General features: G+C 34.5%; 2 protein-coding genes across 4 annotated transcripts in view; both read right to left on the bottom strand.

The window, feature by feature from the left end:
* The window catches only part of SYCP1 (synaptonemal complex protein 1), a gene marked incomplete at both ends in the record, with an annotated part of 86,542 nt that extends 85,005 nt beyond the window's left edge, over positions 1 to 1,537 (bottom strand). For all 3 annotated transcript variants that reach the window (XM_081025972.1, XM_081025971.1, XM_081025970.1), the window contains 2 exons: positions 161 to 245; positions 1,430 to 1,537. In XM_081025972.1, the coding sequence (XP_080882098.1) occupies positions 161 to 245; positions 1,430 to 1,537 (193 nt within the window). The remainder of the gene's footprint in view (positions 1 to 160; positions 246 to 1,429) is intronic.
* A 2,800-nt stretch (positions 1,538 to 4,337) lies between these two features.
* LOC308487476 (bile acid receptor-like) lies at positions 4,338 to 14,399 on the bottom strand (the record flags this gene model as incomplete). Its single annotated transcript, XM_081025752.1, has 10 exons — positions 14,327 to 14,399; positions 11,640 to 12,002; positions 9,880 to 10,020; positions 8,384 to 8,523; positions 8,186 to 8,290; positions 7,948 to 8,047; positions 7,301 to 7,423; positions 6,732 to 6,857; positions 6,453 to 6,566; positions 4,338 to 4,582 (listed from the first exon to the last, which is right to left on the bottom strand). Exons 1-10 carry the CDS (start codon positions 14,388 to 14,390, stop codon positions 4,338 to 4,340), a joined length of 1,521 nt encoding a protein of 506 aa, XP_080881878.1. The 5' UTR covers positions 14,391 to 14,399.
* Positions 14,400 to 15,220: the final 821 nt, after the last annotated feature.

Here is a 15,220-nt window from a genome sequence, read left to right on the forward strand (position 1 = left end):
ATTAAACATGTCAACATTTTATTTTTCATATTAAGTATGACATCTAGCTTTATGACAAGGCTATCAATATAGTACCTATGTTATATTTTTCAGTATCTAGCAAAGCGTATTTTTAAAGAGCTCCTATGTAATGTGATATATTGCTTTTCCAGTCTCCTACCTGAATCAATGTTTTCCACATTTTTGGAGAGATTAGTCATTGCAAATGGAAAACCAAAATCATCTTCAATACTTTTGCTGAAACTCTAGAAACACAAAGAAGTTCTTAAACATACTGTCCCATTGATAACATGCAGCGTAGTATGTAATTACATGTGTATGTCTGATTAAAGTGACTATTATAAATCCTTTAATTTATATGTAGTATTCAAAATATCAAATGTCACCTGAAACTAATATAAAACAATACTGAATGTCAACTGTAACTGAAAATATATATATAAAATAGCAAATGCTTTTTCTACATAAACAAAGCAAAAAAATTTTAATTAGGTATTTTCACTTACAAGATGAAACTAAATTATAAATTACACAATACATGCATTGTAAATATTCAAGAATGACGTTAGCAATTTTAAGCAGTAGCATAAAGTACTAGTTTTCTTCTACTTCATTATGATTTTTCCCTTGATAAAACAGAATAATCTACTGAATAGCATTTTAATGTTATACTCTTGGCTAGAGACATTAGAATTTTTCTACAGCATATAAAATTTAAATATTTATTGCTTCTTTCCATCTCCAATGTAGAATTCAACATGAAAAAGGTTTTAAATAATTTAGTAGAGAAAGCTGATTTGCCTGAGTAACCTGGTGTAATTCCTCCTTTCCCATAAGAACTCTACTATATAAGTGAATTTCCCTTTTTATCCTGCTCACCGGGAAGCTCAGAGTTCAATTTTAAGCTGTCACACACTAATTTTTACCAGTGTGTCAACATTTTAGTCCCAACGTTCTTAATTTTCCTCGATCCTAATATTCTCCTAGTTTATATTTTAGTACCATGTTTCCCCGAAAATAAGACCTAGCCGGACAATCAGCTCTAATGCATCTTTTGGAGCAAAAAATCAATACACGACCCAGTATTAATGTATATTATATATTATACAAGGCCCGGTCTTAAATTATAATAAGACTTGGTCTTATACTAATTTTTGCTCCAAAACATGTATGAGAGCTGACTGTCCGGCTCGGTCTTATGTTCCGGGAAACACGGTATATATGCAAAGTTCTAAAGCCAAAATGGTTATTTCTTGAAATGAATGATGCCTGTGTACATGAAATATGCTCAGTATTTATTCCAAGCAACGCTATTCAAAATTCTTGGGTAAATCAGACCACGCTTACCGAAAAAAAATACTTAGAAAACATTTTGCCTCCTTCACCTAAAGTTAAAAAGAGCGAAACGAAGACTCCAAGGCAAACTTACCTTGAAGGAGTTAGCATCTCCTCCCAAGGTCTGAGGCTTCACGGCGGACACTTGACTGCTACTTAGTCTCGGTGGTACAAACAATGTAAAGGGCTTCTGCTTTTCCATTTTCTCTCGTCCAGATGTGATGACCTGTGGCTCCAAAGGGGGCAAAACACATGTTTCCCGTGGTTCGTGACTACACTCGTTTTCATCCTTTTAGGAGGTGATGTTTGTGTACTCAGTGACCATCTAAAGGAATGCATGGAACCTTCGCTACCATGTCCGCCTACAGCGTCGCCTGTCGCTGGGGCGTCCCAGGAACAACACCCCCATTTGCCTGTGTTCCCACCACCCCCGCCCCCCCCCCACCAATGGCCGCGCGAGCGACGGCAGGTCCATGAGAACCTCGAACAAGGGATTCCACTGGGACCTCCTGCCACGAGAGCCCGTTTCCTTGTTCACCAGCCCTATGAAACTGCACCGCCTCGCCAGGAGGAACTGCCTTCGGTTCTCGGACGACCACCGACCACCGAGAAGGTACCGGCGACAGCGGCCTGAGGGGGGCCGGCGCCATTTCCAAACCGGGGGCCCCGCTCCGGTTCCGGTCTCCAGAAAGGAATTCCGTCCACCTGCCCTCACCTTTCAAGTCCACGCGAAGCGCCACCTGCCGTCTATGAGGGCAGCACAAAGAACCAACGAGAGCTTCGACCTCCGAACCTCACAAAAGGCGGGAAGCCGCTCCAGCTCCGCAGCCCGCAGGGAGGGGTGGGGCGGGCGGCTGCTCAACGGCGGAAGAACGGCCAGTAACCGTCAGTCATCCGCGTCCACGTGCCAGGCTCCGCCCCTCTGGTCTCGCGAGAGTTCGCTTTAGGTCTCGGCCAATTCCTTCCCCGGTTCTGTTGCCCCTTGGTGTTGACGTTGTTTAAGTTTCTGTGGTTGCCAAAGAATGCAAGGAAAACCCTCAGGTGCTCTGATAGGTTGGAGCTGAGAGTGGAAAATCCATTTCTGTCCTCCGAAAGCTCCTCCAAGAGCTCCCAGTCTTAAGAAGGAAACATGTGCAAACAAACAGTCCTAGCCACGTGTAATCATTTAAAAGTGGCAATCTTTTAAAGAGAAGAGTCATTAGGACATAGGGAAAGCGGCTCTCACAGTGGCTTAGGGGGTCAGGAGAGGCTTCAGCTTCTGGTGTGCTTCTGCTACTGCTTCAGCTGAGACTCAGTGGGTGAATGGAGAGAGAGTTGGCTAGATCGTGAGTGGGGGAAAGAGTATTCCCGGCAGAGGGAAGGCAGGCAAAGGCTCTGCAATTGTGAGCGAGATTCCAACAAGAGTGACGGGGGTCCAAGAAGTGCAGGGTAGGTTGTGAGGGCAAAGTGGGAAAGTGGCCAGGGATGAGTACTAGAGATTTAAGAAAGCAGGGTTGAAGACCTTGCAAAAGCTTTTGGAGTTTACCCTTTATGGATGGGAATCCTGAAGAATTTTGAGCAGAAAGAGAGGCATGATCACGTTCAGAATAAAAGTTGTAGTATGCAAATGGTGTAAGCTTGAGACTGGAGTTGGGAAGAGTTTTAATAGCCTGGGTAAGGTATAAGGACCTAAGCTATGACAGTGGCAGTGGAGATAAAGAAAAGGTGTCAGATGTAAAAGATATTTAGGAAGTAAAGTTAGTAGGATTTGATGGCTTCTTCATAGTGAGTAGCAAAAGAGAGAGAAAAGTTTAAGATGACTGCCTGGTTTCAGGCTTGGGAGACTAGATACCATAAACATTGTTCTAAGTACCTGTTTGAGCAATGAGATGATATTTGAACATAGTGACTGTGTTTTATAACTTTCTCCATGTACTATAATTGATGCTTTTCTAAAGTACTTGAGTAATCTTTTTAAATAACCCATTTTGTTTTTTAAAAATCTAGTCTACCAGAAATACTAGTTTCTGTTAAAATTACAAAATTTTTGAGCTGGAAAGGATGATCCAGTGTAACACTTTCATTTTACATTTTAAGAAAACTGAGTCTAGATACCCTAAAAAAGATAAAATACTCCCTACAAGAAATGATACCAAGAATATGCACAAGATACCCATTGGGGGCAATAATTGATACATTTAATTAAGATATTTTTAAGTTGTGGATATAAATTCAATATTCCAATTTTTGTTTTCTTTGCAACAGTAAAAAATTCAATTATGGTCTTTTTTTTTTCTTTATTGAAAACCAAAATGCTACTCCTGGCATTAAATTAACTTAATTCACAGTATTTTATTTACTTTGCACCCAGTCTTTCAAAACAATAGTGCCACCATAGAATTTCTCACTTTCATGTATTTCACATGAAATTTATTTTTAATATATAACCATCCTATCCTTACAAGGACAAAAATATTTGTGGAGAGATTTTTAAGACCTTTATTTAAAGACATTAAGAAAAGGTAAGACTGAGCAAAGCTTTGTTCCTCTTTAATAATTCATAAAATTCTATAACTAAGAAATAGGTTTAAAATGTTAGTTCCTTATCCATCAATCTCGCCCTAATAAGATTCACAGACTGCCTTTATTCTAATTACATTGTCTCCACTAGATAGCCTGTCTCATGTCTATAATAAATCTATATATTTTCATTCAATTTTCTACTAAATAAGAAGAGTTTCTTCAGGTAAGAACTCCATTTAGCACTGTTCCCTTTGGAAGGAACCATGCAGTAACAATAATCATTGCTTCTTTTGAGTAGAATCTTGGTAAGAATCTTAGATGTCCTTCAAGTGGTGCTCTTATATTCCATAAAATTTGATGAGCCCTGATGATGTCCATTTTATGGTGATATATTGGTAACATAGCAATGCTACTCATGTTTTTTCAAATCAGTCATCCTATAATAGTAAACAATCTAGATTTAGGGCTTTTAAGACAAACCACAACATTCTAAAATTTCATCAATGTGAATACAAATACCATTTCTCAGAGAGCAAACTAGCCAATTTGGGATCCTTTGTTTTCCAAATGCTAAGGATTTCTGCATGGTTGTGACTCAGTGTCCTCAGTTCTGTAAGCCTCCCTATGAGACGAGCAAAATGCTGTAGGTCTTCTGGATGATAAATTTTTGAATATTTGTACAAAATTTGTAAAATTGGTTCTTGTAAATTTTCCACATGTTGCTTATTTTTAAGGCATGGACGATCTGAAAAACATTATCATATATATTTTAATGAATACTGGAAAATGGTAGAACATAACGAATTAATTTAAAATAATACAGTTTTTAAATAATACAGATAGCAGCTATTTACTGAATCATTAATATATGCCAGATATTATGCCAAGTAACTTGCATCTATGCATTATCTTATTTTATCTTCATAATACTCTATGAAGAGTAGTTCTTGATTAGGCAGCATTCATTCATCTACTCATTATGCTAGAGAGATACAGCAGAGCTCATAATAGACAAAATTTCCTGCCCTCATTGAATTTATATTCTGGGTCTGGGAGAAGTAGGGGAGATAAGAGACATACACACATTTTTTTAAGTAAAAATATGACAGTGGTAAGTGTTATAGAGAAAAATAATTGGGGAAGGAGATAAGAATTTGGGGTGGAGGGTCAGTAGCTATTTTTAAAAGGGTGATCAAAAATAAATGATATTTAGCAGAGATCCACAATGGTAAAGGAGGGAGCCATGTAGCTAATATCTAGGAAAAGGGCTTTCCAAGTAGATTTGTCGAGTACAGTAGAACCTGTGACAGGAGCCTGCTTGAAATTTTCAAGGAACCATATGCATCTAAAGCAGTGTGGCTGTGGTGGTATAAGCAAAAGGGATAGTAGTAGGCAATGATGGAAAGAACTTTGGCTTTAATCTGTGTAAGACAGGAGGCCATCAAAGGGTTAAGAGCAGAAGAATGACATGATCTGGCTTACATTTTCAAAGAATCACTGGCTACTGTATAGCAAATAGAACCTAGGGATACAAGAGTAGAAACAGGAAAGTGAGTTAGGTAGTAGTTCTCTTTAGGGTAGTAGGGACAGAGACAGTAAAAAGTGGTTGAGTTCTTGATATATTTGAGGCTTGAGCCAACAGGATTTGTTGCTTATTTGATATGGATATAAGAAAAAGAAGTTAAAGGGTGACTTCAAGAATTTTGGCTTAAGCAACTTAAAGGATGGACTTGCCACTTAGTAGAGTTGAGGAAGAATATAGGATGATCAGAGATCAGTTTACCTTTCTTTGGACACATTAGATTTGATATGCCTACTAGACAACCAAGCTGAAATCTTAAATAGGCTATTTAATGGAGTTTAGGGGAGGAGTCCACGTTGGTATATAAATTTGGGAGTTATCAGCATTTAGGTGGCATTTAGATACATGAGATAGGATGAAGTTTCAAAGGAAGTGAGTTTAGAAGAAAAGAGAACTGAGCCCTAGGGCACTCTAACATTTATCAGTGTGGGAGTTGAGGAGGAAATAACAAAGGAGATAGAAAGAGCAGGTAAAATAAAGAGAGTGTGATGCCCTGAAAATCAAGGGGGAGGGAAGCATGACTAGGAGGTCCTAATCAACGGAAGCCAAGTGATGAAGTATTCTAAGAGAGAGGGAACGATTGGCTCTGTCAAATGTAGCTGATTTGTCAAGTAAGATGAGGACTAAGAATTGACCACTGGAATCACAATGCGAAATTACTGAATATCTTGACAAGCAGAATGGAAAGGAGGGGACAAAATCTGAAGTATTGGGTTCAGGAATGAATGGGAAGAGAGAAATAGAAATGGCGGCAGGAGTGTAGACAACTCTCAAATGAAATTTTATTTTTCTGTACTGTAGAACAAAGAAATGGGAGAGTAGCTGGAAGAGGGAGATGAGGTCAAAAAGGCCTTTTTTTAAGAGGTAAGAAATTACAGCATGTTTGTAAGCTGACAGGAATACTCTTAAAGAGAAGGCAATTTTGATGGAACAAAATTGGTACATTTGGCATCAATGAATAATATAATGTCCACAAACTTCATGATGTCATTGCCAAACTTAATCCATCTTTTTTCTGCTGAATGGTTTTTACCTGAAAAAAACACAGTTGTTGCTGCAAGCACAGCATATTCAGTGTCTGTAATATTAAGCTCACTCATTCTCCTGTAGAAGTAAAGCAGTGTGCTAATAAATTCTTCAGAAATACCTAAAAAATTAATATCAAATATATTTTCGTCAGAACATAGTGCAGAAACAAATGTATTACCATTATCATTTCTTTCTCAAAGAAGTATAAGAAAATGAAACATTATATCTAACCAATTGTTTCCATCTAATTAATGTTTTGTGTTAGATGTTATTAATACATTACCAGTCAGCATAGTAGGACAGTCTCCATTGCCAAATGTTTCCATAGAATAAATAACACTTCCATTACCACTTTGATTGTGGTAAGTCAGTGAATGATATGAATGATTTAATATTCTCATAGTAGTACCTAGTAAAAGGGAAAAATATAAATTCTGATTTTTTAAAAATTCTTACACAGATAGTAAATTTAATCTTTCTAATCTCTGTTAGCCAGGAAATATTTCCAATGGTAGGTAGCTTTATAATTTTTATTATATATATATATATATATATATATTTATTATTTCATGAAGCTAGATTAGTAGTTCATATTTTATATAAAGAGTATAGACCCTCCCAAAATCTGTTTTCCATGATGCTATATAGTAAAGAATGGCTTTCTTTAAAAGGAAAGCAAAAGCTAGATCAATGAATTGGAAAACTGTAAACAGTTATTATAATGTTCTTATTCCTTCACTAACTAGTAAAATTAAAATATAATAAGAAAAAATAGCTCAATGTTATATCATTTATTTCTAAATGTAATAGTACTTATGAACATTAAGACTGAGTTAATTGGCCTTTTTTTACTTTCAGAAGCTGATGAAAGACATTTGTTCTGATTGTAGAGTTGGGCCCCATGAAGGAACATCACTTCAGTTCTTGATTCCTTCCATAATGCAGTTTGATCCTCATTGGTCAAATTTTCAAATCCTTTAAGAAAAGATCACATAATTGATTCCACATGGCAATATTTTGGGGCACTTTCATCAGAACTGGATAATAATACTTTCCCATGGCAAGAGCAAGTTAAACATAGCTTAGCTTTAAAGAATTTATTTCTATAGTGAGTTATCTGTACATGTAAATATAAATAAATAGCTAAGTTTCTGACAGCAGTGGCTTGATTTTTTTTGTAATGTATAGGGAATTTTGTTTGTTTCATGTTTTATCTAAAAAACAAAAGCAATTTATTTTCCAAAAGTAAAAATAAAATAAAACATACAACCAATCATATTGTCTTAAGTCTAAGTCTTTGAAGTCACTTGAATAATATTTTCAACTATTTCTATTTTTACCCACCTGATGAAAGCAGACAAAATAAACATGTTTTTGCATTTAGAAGCAGTTTGGGTGGTAAAATAGAGATTTTGGTTTTCCTAAAATGTCCCCTTCCTTTAAAACAACAAACTTTTTGAAAATTAAGTGTTACTTTTTTTCCAAAGTAAAGTGATTACCTGGGAGTCCCTTGGTAAAATCCATTAACCCCTGTATATGTAGAACTACTATCTCTGAGAGTCGCAAAAAGCTCAGTTCAGGATTTGCATGGTCCTGCAGCTAACCAACAAAAAAGAAATAAGACTAATAAAAATTTTACCTTCTGTCAAATAACTGTTTAAATTTTAAACTTTTATGTTTATGCTCTTATTTTCTAACATAATTATAAATTATTTCTTGCCAGTAATGTATACATACAAATGTCTTTGTTTCCTCTAATTGAGTTTTATATTTTTGATGAGCAGCCACAATGTTATTAATGAGCTGATGTTCCTCTTGAGTCAGTTCCATGCTCTCCTGAATCTATAAGAAAACATAGAAGGAAAACTATAATGCATGCTTATTAAACAAGAGATCATAATTAAGGAAACAAAAACCTCATAAAAAGAGTCTTACCACTTTTCCAAATCTAGTGGTGGACGATACAAGCTTGTTATCTACTCCTTCCTCTTCCACTTTGATGTTAGAGTGAAAACTATTCTGCGTCAAGTTCTTTCGAAGTCTCTTTGATTTGCATTGGATTTCTGTGAGCAAACCTATGATATTACAAAACTCATATAAAGTGTTTTGGGTACAGCAAAGAACATGATTGAATTGGTGAAAATTGTCTTATGCTGTATACATATATGATCATAGACTTGTCTTTTTACAAAGAACATTTTTTGGCAAGCATGTACACAGCAATTAAATAAACTGCATTACTTGCTCCTTTTCGTTGCACAACACCTGTCTACTTAAAAGTACATAGTCATCCTTGACATAAATTAAATATTAATTTTACATCTCCAAGTTATAAATTTAGACATTTTTATATAAGAGAAATTTCCACATTAATTTTATCTTGGAAGCAACATAGAATGTTAATTGGTACAGCAGTTGACCTATTTCATCTATGGGTTTTTATTCTGGATTTTCTTTTAAATGAGCTATGTCAATTTTTTCCTCACAAGATAAGACGATGGTGTTTTTTATAGCAGCCCTAGTAGACTAAGACAGGAATAAAGGATTCAGTCTGGTTGAACAGGATAACCTTAACATCTACTCCAACTGGGGAATTTTAAATAATAGGAATCCATTTGGTGAAGAACTTTGACTAGAGTTTGATTATAAGGAGTGTAGTATAAACAGAATATTGCATTGGTATTTATTGAATAAGTGTATAACTTAATAAAAATGGAAGATTATTATTTTTATATATTAATTATATAATATAATTATTATATTATTATAGTAGTTGAAGGCATAGTGAACTAAAAATAAGCAATGGAGAAATGGCCATGGAACTAATAATACAAGTGTAAGAGAATACGAGCTTGCATAAGGCTAGGTTACCACAAAAAGAAAACATTACTAATACTCTACTAAAGAAAAATGAAGTTTAAACTTACCGTGAGATTTTGAGACCTGGGGTATAGGAGGAGTTGAGGAAATAATGCCAAAATCTTAGTACTACTACCGTGAGGATCAAATGATATCATGTAATTTATTAAACTAAAAACACAGTGAATGTAGAAGGAACTCAAAAAACTTAGGTACTCTTTTGACTGTTGAGTTGAGTTTTGACATCTACAAGTTGTCATTAGTGGGCTCTACATACCCAGGTATCATGTAGGCTTTTAAAGATAGATATAAGACCGAAGAGGGGGAACTGCTTGTTTAAAATTCTGCTGTTATATGAAAATACAAGGATTTCCAATTAAGAAGAAAATACGATTATGGAAATAATTACCTACATTGGTAACTGACTGTCCTAACTTAGCAGTTGCTATAGAAATAGCAGACAAATATGACTTCAAAATGACAACTTGAAGAATGTATTAAGTTCTCAGTAAGGTAAGAAAAACTAAAATCTCCCTCAAAAAAAAACGAAAAAAAGACACAATGCCACTTACATTCTGCCAGCATTCCTACTGCCTTACACTTTTTCAGTCTGCACTCTTGACATTTTCTACGCATGTACATGTCCATTTCACAGTGACCACCATTCTTGCAACTATATACTGCGTTTTTGGTGATGCTACGTCGAAAAAATCCTAATAACAAAAAATGTTTTAATTTTACTATTAGGTATTTTTCAGTTATTTGTTTTTATTAACATATACCTTCAAGTAGAGTTAAGTAATCAAGTTAACTGAATTTTTTCAATGTTTTTCCCTCAATAAGAAGATTTGATTTAATACACATTTTTTTCTGGATAATTATTTAAACCTCTCCTGTCTGATATATTCTGCTTCAAGATTGTGCCTTTCAATAATCACATCTGGAAATTAAACTAAATAGCTCCATCACATTAAGACAACTCTATTTTACTATGGTTATATGTCACCTAAAAGCATATTTAAAACTATGTTGGGCAAGATATCAAGATTGCATGAAGCATCTCTCAAGGTTCCCTTGAAAGAATTTGTGCTTATATAAAATAAAACTATAAGGAAAACCTTTCTTTTTCTCTTCTCACATTTGTACCTCAACCCATAAAGGAACAGATATTCTTCCAAACTTACTCTTCTGTCTTTCTCCCTTTTTCAGCACATCCTCAGGTGAGAAAGTATTGCTCGTTTATTTGGTCTGAAATGTTAATGGGCCTGTTTTGTGTGTATGTTTGTATATACAGGAGGGATGGGGGTTCTATGTTTTCTCTTTCACTTCCTAAATCCATTTCCTCTTTCCATTTCCTCTTTCGTTTTCCATCCCTATGCAATATTTCCTGCTGTCTTCCTCTTATCTCATTCCAAGCAGTGAAGTTGATAAGCTTAGTCAATGCTCTCCCCTCTTAGAGGCCTGACATGGGTTCTTTTTCTGTAGATACATTTGAGAATGGGAGTTTCATGACTAAGATTCAACAGAGTAGAAAGCTCAGCTTAGGTTTCCAGAACTATGCCTCCTCCTTCAACCTGGTTTTAACAGCAAGGCCCTACATTTTGAGTCTAGGCAAATACTGGCCCAGCTATTCTATTCATAAAGCTGATTCTTCATTTCCCCTAGTCTTCATTTGGCTTTTCTTGGTGGGGGGATTGAGTTGAGATTCTGACAGTAAAACTTCACCTAAACTTCCAACACATATGTTTACCTACTGCTATATTCGCTTAATCACTTCCAAGTTCTCTCCCAACATTGCATTTGTGAATAAAGGCAATGCAGAGGTGTTTTAAAAGCTCAAAGGTCAAGGATGATTTCACTCTGAAAATAGCATTGTCAATGCTGATCTTCGGTTGCAGACCTCTCATTTGTTTCCAAATATATTCCACACAAAAAAAGTAGACGTAGAATCTTAGAAGTCATTTAATTTAAATTTCCTCCTAATGCATGAATTATATCAACCACATGAGTTGTAATAGTTAACATTCAGATCTTTTTAGAAGTCATTTTCTATTCCAACATCAGATTCATCCAGGAACATGGAAAACTGCCATATAAATTATTGAATTTTATATTTAAATGTAAAAGTCTTCATCGAAAACTGAAACAAAACTTTATTACATTCCATTTGCATGTCTTTGATCCCACAGATTGATCACCTTTAAACGTACCAATGGCTTTCCTTGCTTTTATGTTTCACATTGTAAAAAATAAGAGTACTCATACATGCCTCAAATTTCATAACTCTTCAGTGCACATTTGGATTTCAATTTTGTTTTAACTTTATCCTTACCTTTGCAACCTTCACAAGTAAGCGCATTATAATGATATCCTGATGCTTTATCGCCACAAACTACACAGAATTCTTCCTGTCCCTTAATTCTCATGGAAGAAATAGTTAGTCTGGACCTTTTTATCCCAGGGTATCCATCGTCAGCATCGTGGGCAAACACAGTAGTGGATTTATTTAATTCACAGGAAGCGAGTCGACACTCTCCACCACTGAACTGTGGATCCAAACTATAAGTGTTGAAATGACTTTGTAAAGATGGGGACTGTAGAGCTGCAGGAAACTGGACAGTAGAATACTGGCTATAAGGTGATTCTTGAAAATCAGTGTCGTGCAGCTGATGATTGATTTGTTCTGGCAAAATATCTAGTTTTTATAATATAAAAAATGGTAAAAAGTCAGTTTCATATTGTTTTCAAATTTCAAAAATTTTTATGCTCAACAATTTTAGTTCAACATATGCACTACATTCCCAGGACTTGCTGTTCAGCCGGAGGGACAGACAGTAAGCTTTCATATCAGTCCAGTCTTCCTCCTTAGGGAGAAATTAATATTTCCCAGTTTGGAATGAAAGACAGTTTTCCCCACCTTCTGCATTTCCCTTGTTGTGGATACAACTGTTTTCAGTGCAATCAGGTTAGTAAAGAGATGAATTAATAAATTATCTCTCCTCCCCCAAGAAACATGAAACTAAAATATCGTTTTACCAGTTACCTGGTGTTAAAGAGAAAAACCACAGGCCCAAAATGGAGTCACTTGTGCTAAAGCCCATGACACCAAACCCAGACTTAATACCTGACCTACATGCAGTTTCAACTGTCTTTAGGAATGTAATCGTAATCAGTCAGTCTGGAATATTCTGGTTAGTACCAACGAGGTAATCTGTCACATGGGCCCTCTTCATCCTACCTCCCCAAAGGAAGCTGAGGCAATCTGCCTGATAAGACCCCTAAGGGACAATTTTCCCTAAGGAACAATTCTTTCTTTTCTTTTGCTAATAACTTTCTTGTTCCACCCAGTTTCTGTCTATCAAAGCTTTCCATATTGTACAGCTTCTCAGAGCACCTCTCTACTTGCTAACTGGAATGGTGCCATATTCATGAATCCCTCCATTTGCTCTATTGAATTTTTGTTCTTTAACACTGGTTATTTCAAGCAAAAAACAATGTTTGAACTCCCCATTTAATATACCTTAACACTCTTCTTTGCCATTCGTAGACCTGATTTAAATTACTATTAATGGTTTCTTTTTTGTTCTGTTGTCTAGCAATTCTAACTAGCAATTATCTGGGGATCAATTTACCCACAGGATTACTGTAAGGAAAATGAAATACGGTATTCAAAAGCATGTATAAAATACAAAACGATACAAATTTAATGAATATCTGTTTTTTTTTTATTTGTTATTTTATTATCAGAAACTCCCAAACACCAACTTACTTTCTGCTTTCAGGAGAATTACTAAATCTAAATGCATAAAATGGGCTCCAAAAGGACTCAGGAATACTTAGTTGCTCTATGTATGTAACTAGTAATATTTGTACTTTTCATGGTGGTGAGGTGTTGAATCACCAGGTGATGAGACTTACTCTTACTCTCAAAAGTCTACTACCAAGATTAGTAAACAGTATAATTTTTATTAATTCAAATAAACCATTTGCAATCCTAGAGTATCCAGCCTAATGCAAAGTGTTCAATAAATACCAATGACACCCTAATATAAGAAGAAAATTTATCAGTAAAAACAAGTCCTTCTTGGATGATTATCAAAAGACTGCAGAATACTGGCTAATGTTCCATTGGCACAGAAATCAGACTTCAAACTGTAAAAACTGCATTTTAAATTAAATTTATATTATAACCTTAGCCTTTTGGGAGAAAATTCCTATTGTGTCCTGCATTTTTTTTCTATTTCTTTCCCTAAGATAAAAATCTTACATAAACATTAAAATTTCAAGTATATTGAAGAGCTTCTCTGATCTAAATTTACTAAGTTTCATGTGAACTAGCTCCTGCTAAGCCCCCAAAATAACTTCACATTGCATGTTAATTCTATTTTTTTTCATTGGATACAATTTTAGACTTGTGCTTTTTACTTCTTTACATTTGATTCTGGCTTACATATTACTGATTTAAAATTTAATTATATTCTCTTGTAGGGAATAATTTAAAGTCTATGGATAATTTGTTTGGTGTGTTTTTTTTTTTAAAAAAAAAAAACCTCTGTAACAATCATTCCCACAAAAAACGTTTTAATTAAATTTAATTCAAGCTGGTTCATATGCAGTTTAGCAACTATAATTTAATATAGAGTATATAGAATATATTCAATATAGCGTATATAGAGTATATTCAGTATATTCAATATAGTATATTGAATTCAGTATGTTCAATTCAGTATATTCTGAATATATTCTGAATTCAGTATATTCTGAATTCAGTATATCTGGTATATACTGAATTCAGTATATTCAATTCAGTATATTCTGAATATATTCTGAATTCAGTATATTCTGAATTCAGTATATCTAGTATATACTGAATTCAGTATATTCAATTCAGTATATTCAATATAGAGTATATAGAGTATATTCAATATATTCAATGTTTGCGTTCAATATACTTGAAATTTCAATTAAATTAAGTAATATTTTATTGACTATTATACCGTCATTGTTTTTGTTACTTACCACAGTATTGCACTGGTTCAGCAAGGCAGTAGCCATCAACTGCAGTGACATAAGTATTTGCCATTCTCTGATCCAATTCTCACTTCTTCATTAATGAATGCTGAAACAGAACCTGAAAGAAACTAAAATTTTGTGGATTATTTGAAAGTATGATTATCAAATCAGTTTGATTTTATAAAAGTAACATACTGTTTTTGAAAAATAGTTTAACAGAATTTGTACATATTTATACATTAACTGGGAAAATACTGATTTTTCACATCTCTATACACCAATTATTTAATTCTGCCAATTTCTTATTGCTTAGCTCTTTACAAATAACTTAATAAATCTTGCTAATAATCATTGTGGTACTTGCAAGTGTACCGAGTTTTGGAGTTAGGCTTCATACGCTGCTCTCACACTTATTTACGGGGCATTTATTAAATCTCCCTGAACCTTAGTTTCCTCATTTGTAGAAGAGAATAATTAAACCATCCTATAAAAATTGTTGGGAGAATTCAATTTATATAAATTAAATTAATTAAAAAGCAGAGTTCTTGACTTAATAACTGATTCCTGTAACCTTTATTCAAGATCTCAGTGTTCTAAATTTAGATAAATTAGGAAGAAAATCATACTTGTTCATGAAGAAAAAGAGTACGGAAAAAAATGGCTTTCATACCACTTTTGTGTAATCTTTTAAGTCCTCTGTAAGTATTTGTCTTTCATAGAACTGTGATATGCCAAACATTATTAAAATGGTAATTTTGGGTCTGTTTGACTAATGAAAATAGTTTATTGATTACTGAAAAAGTGTTTTATTTTTCAATAGTAAAGCCTAAAAATCATAAGCTGTTATGAGGAAAAGTTATTCAAAATCTAAGACAATCCCTTATGGGAAAAACTATTTTT

The sequence above is a fragment of the Rhinolophus hipposideros genome (assembly GCF_964194185.1).
Source record: "Rhinolophus hipposideros genome assembly, chromosome: 19".
NCBI lineage: Eukaryota > Metazoa > Chordata > Mammalia > Chiroptera > Rhinolophidae > Rhinolophus > Rhinolophus hipposideros.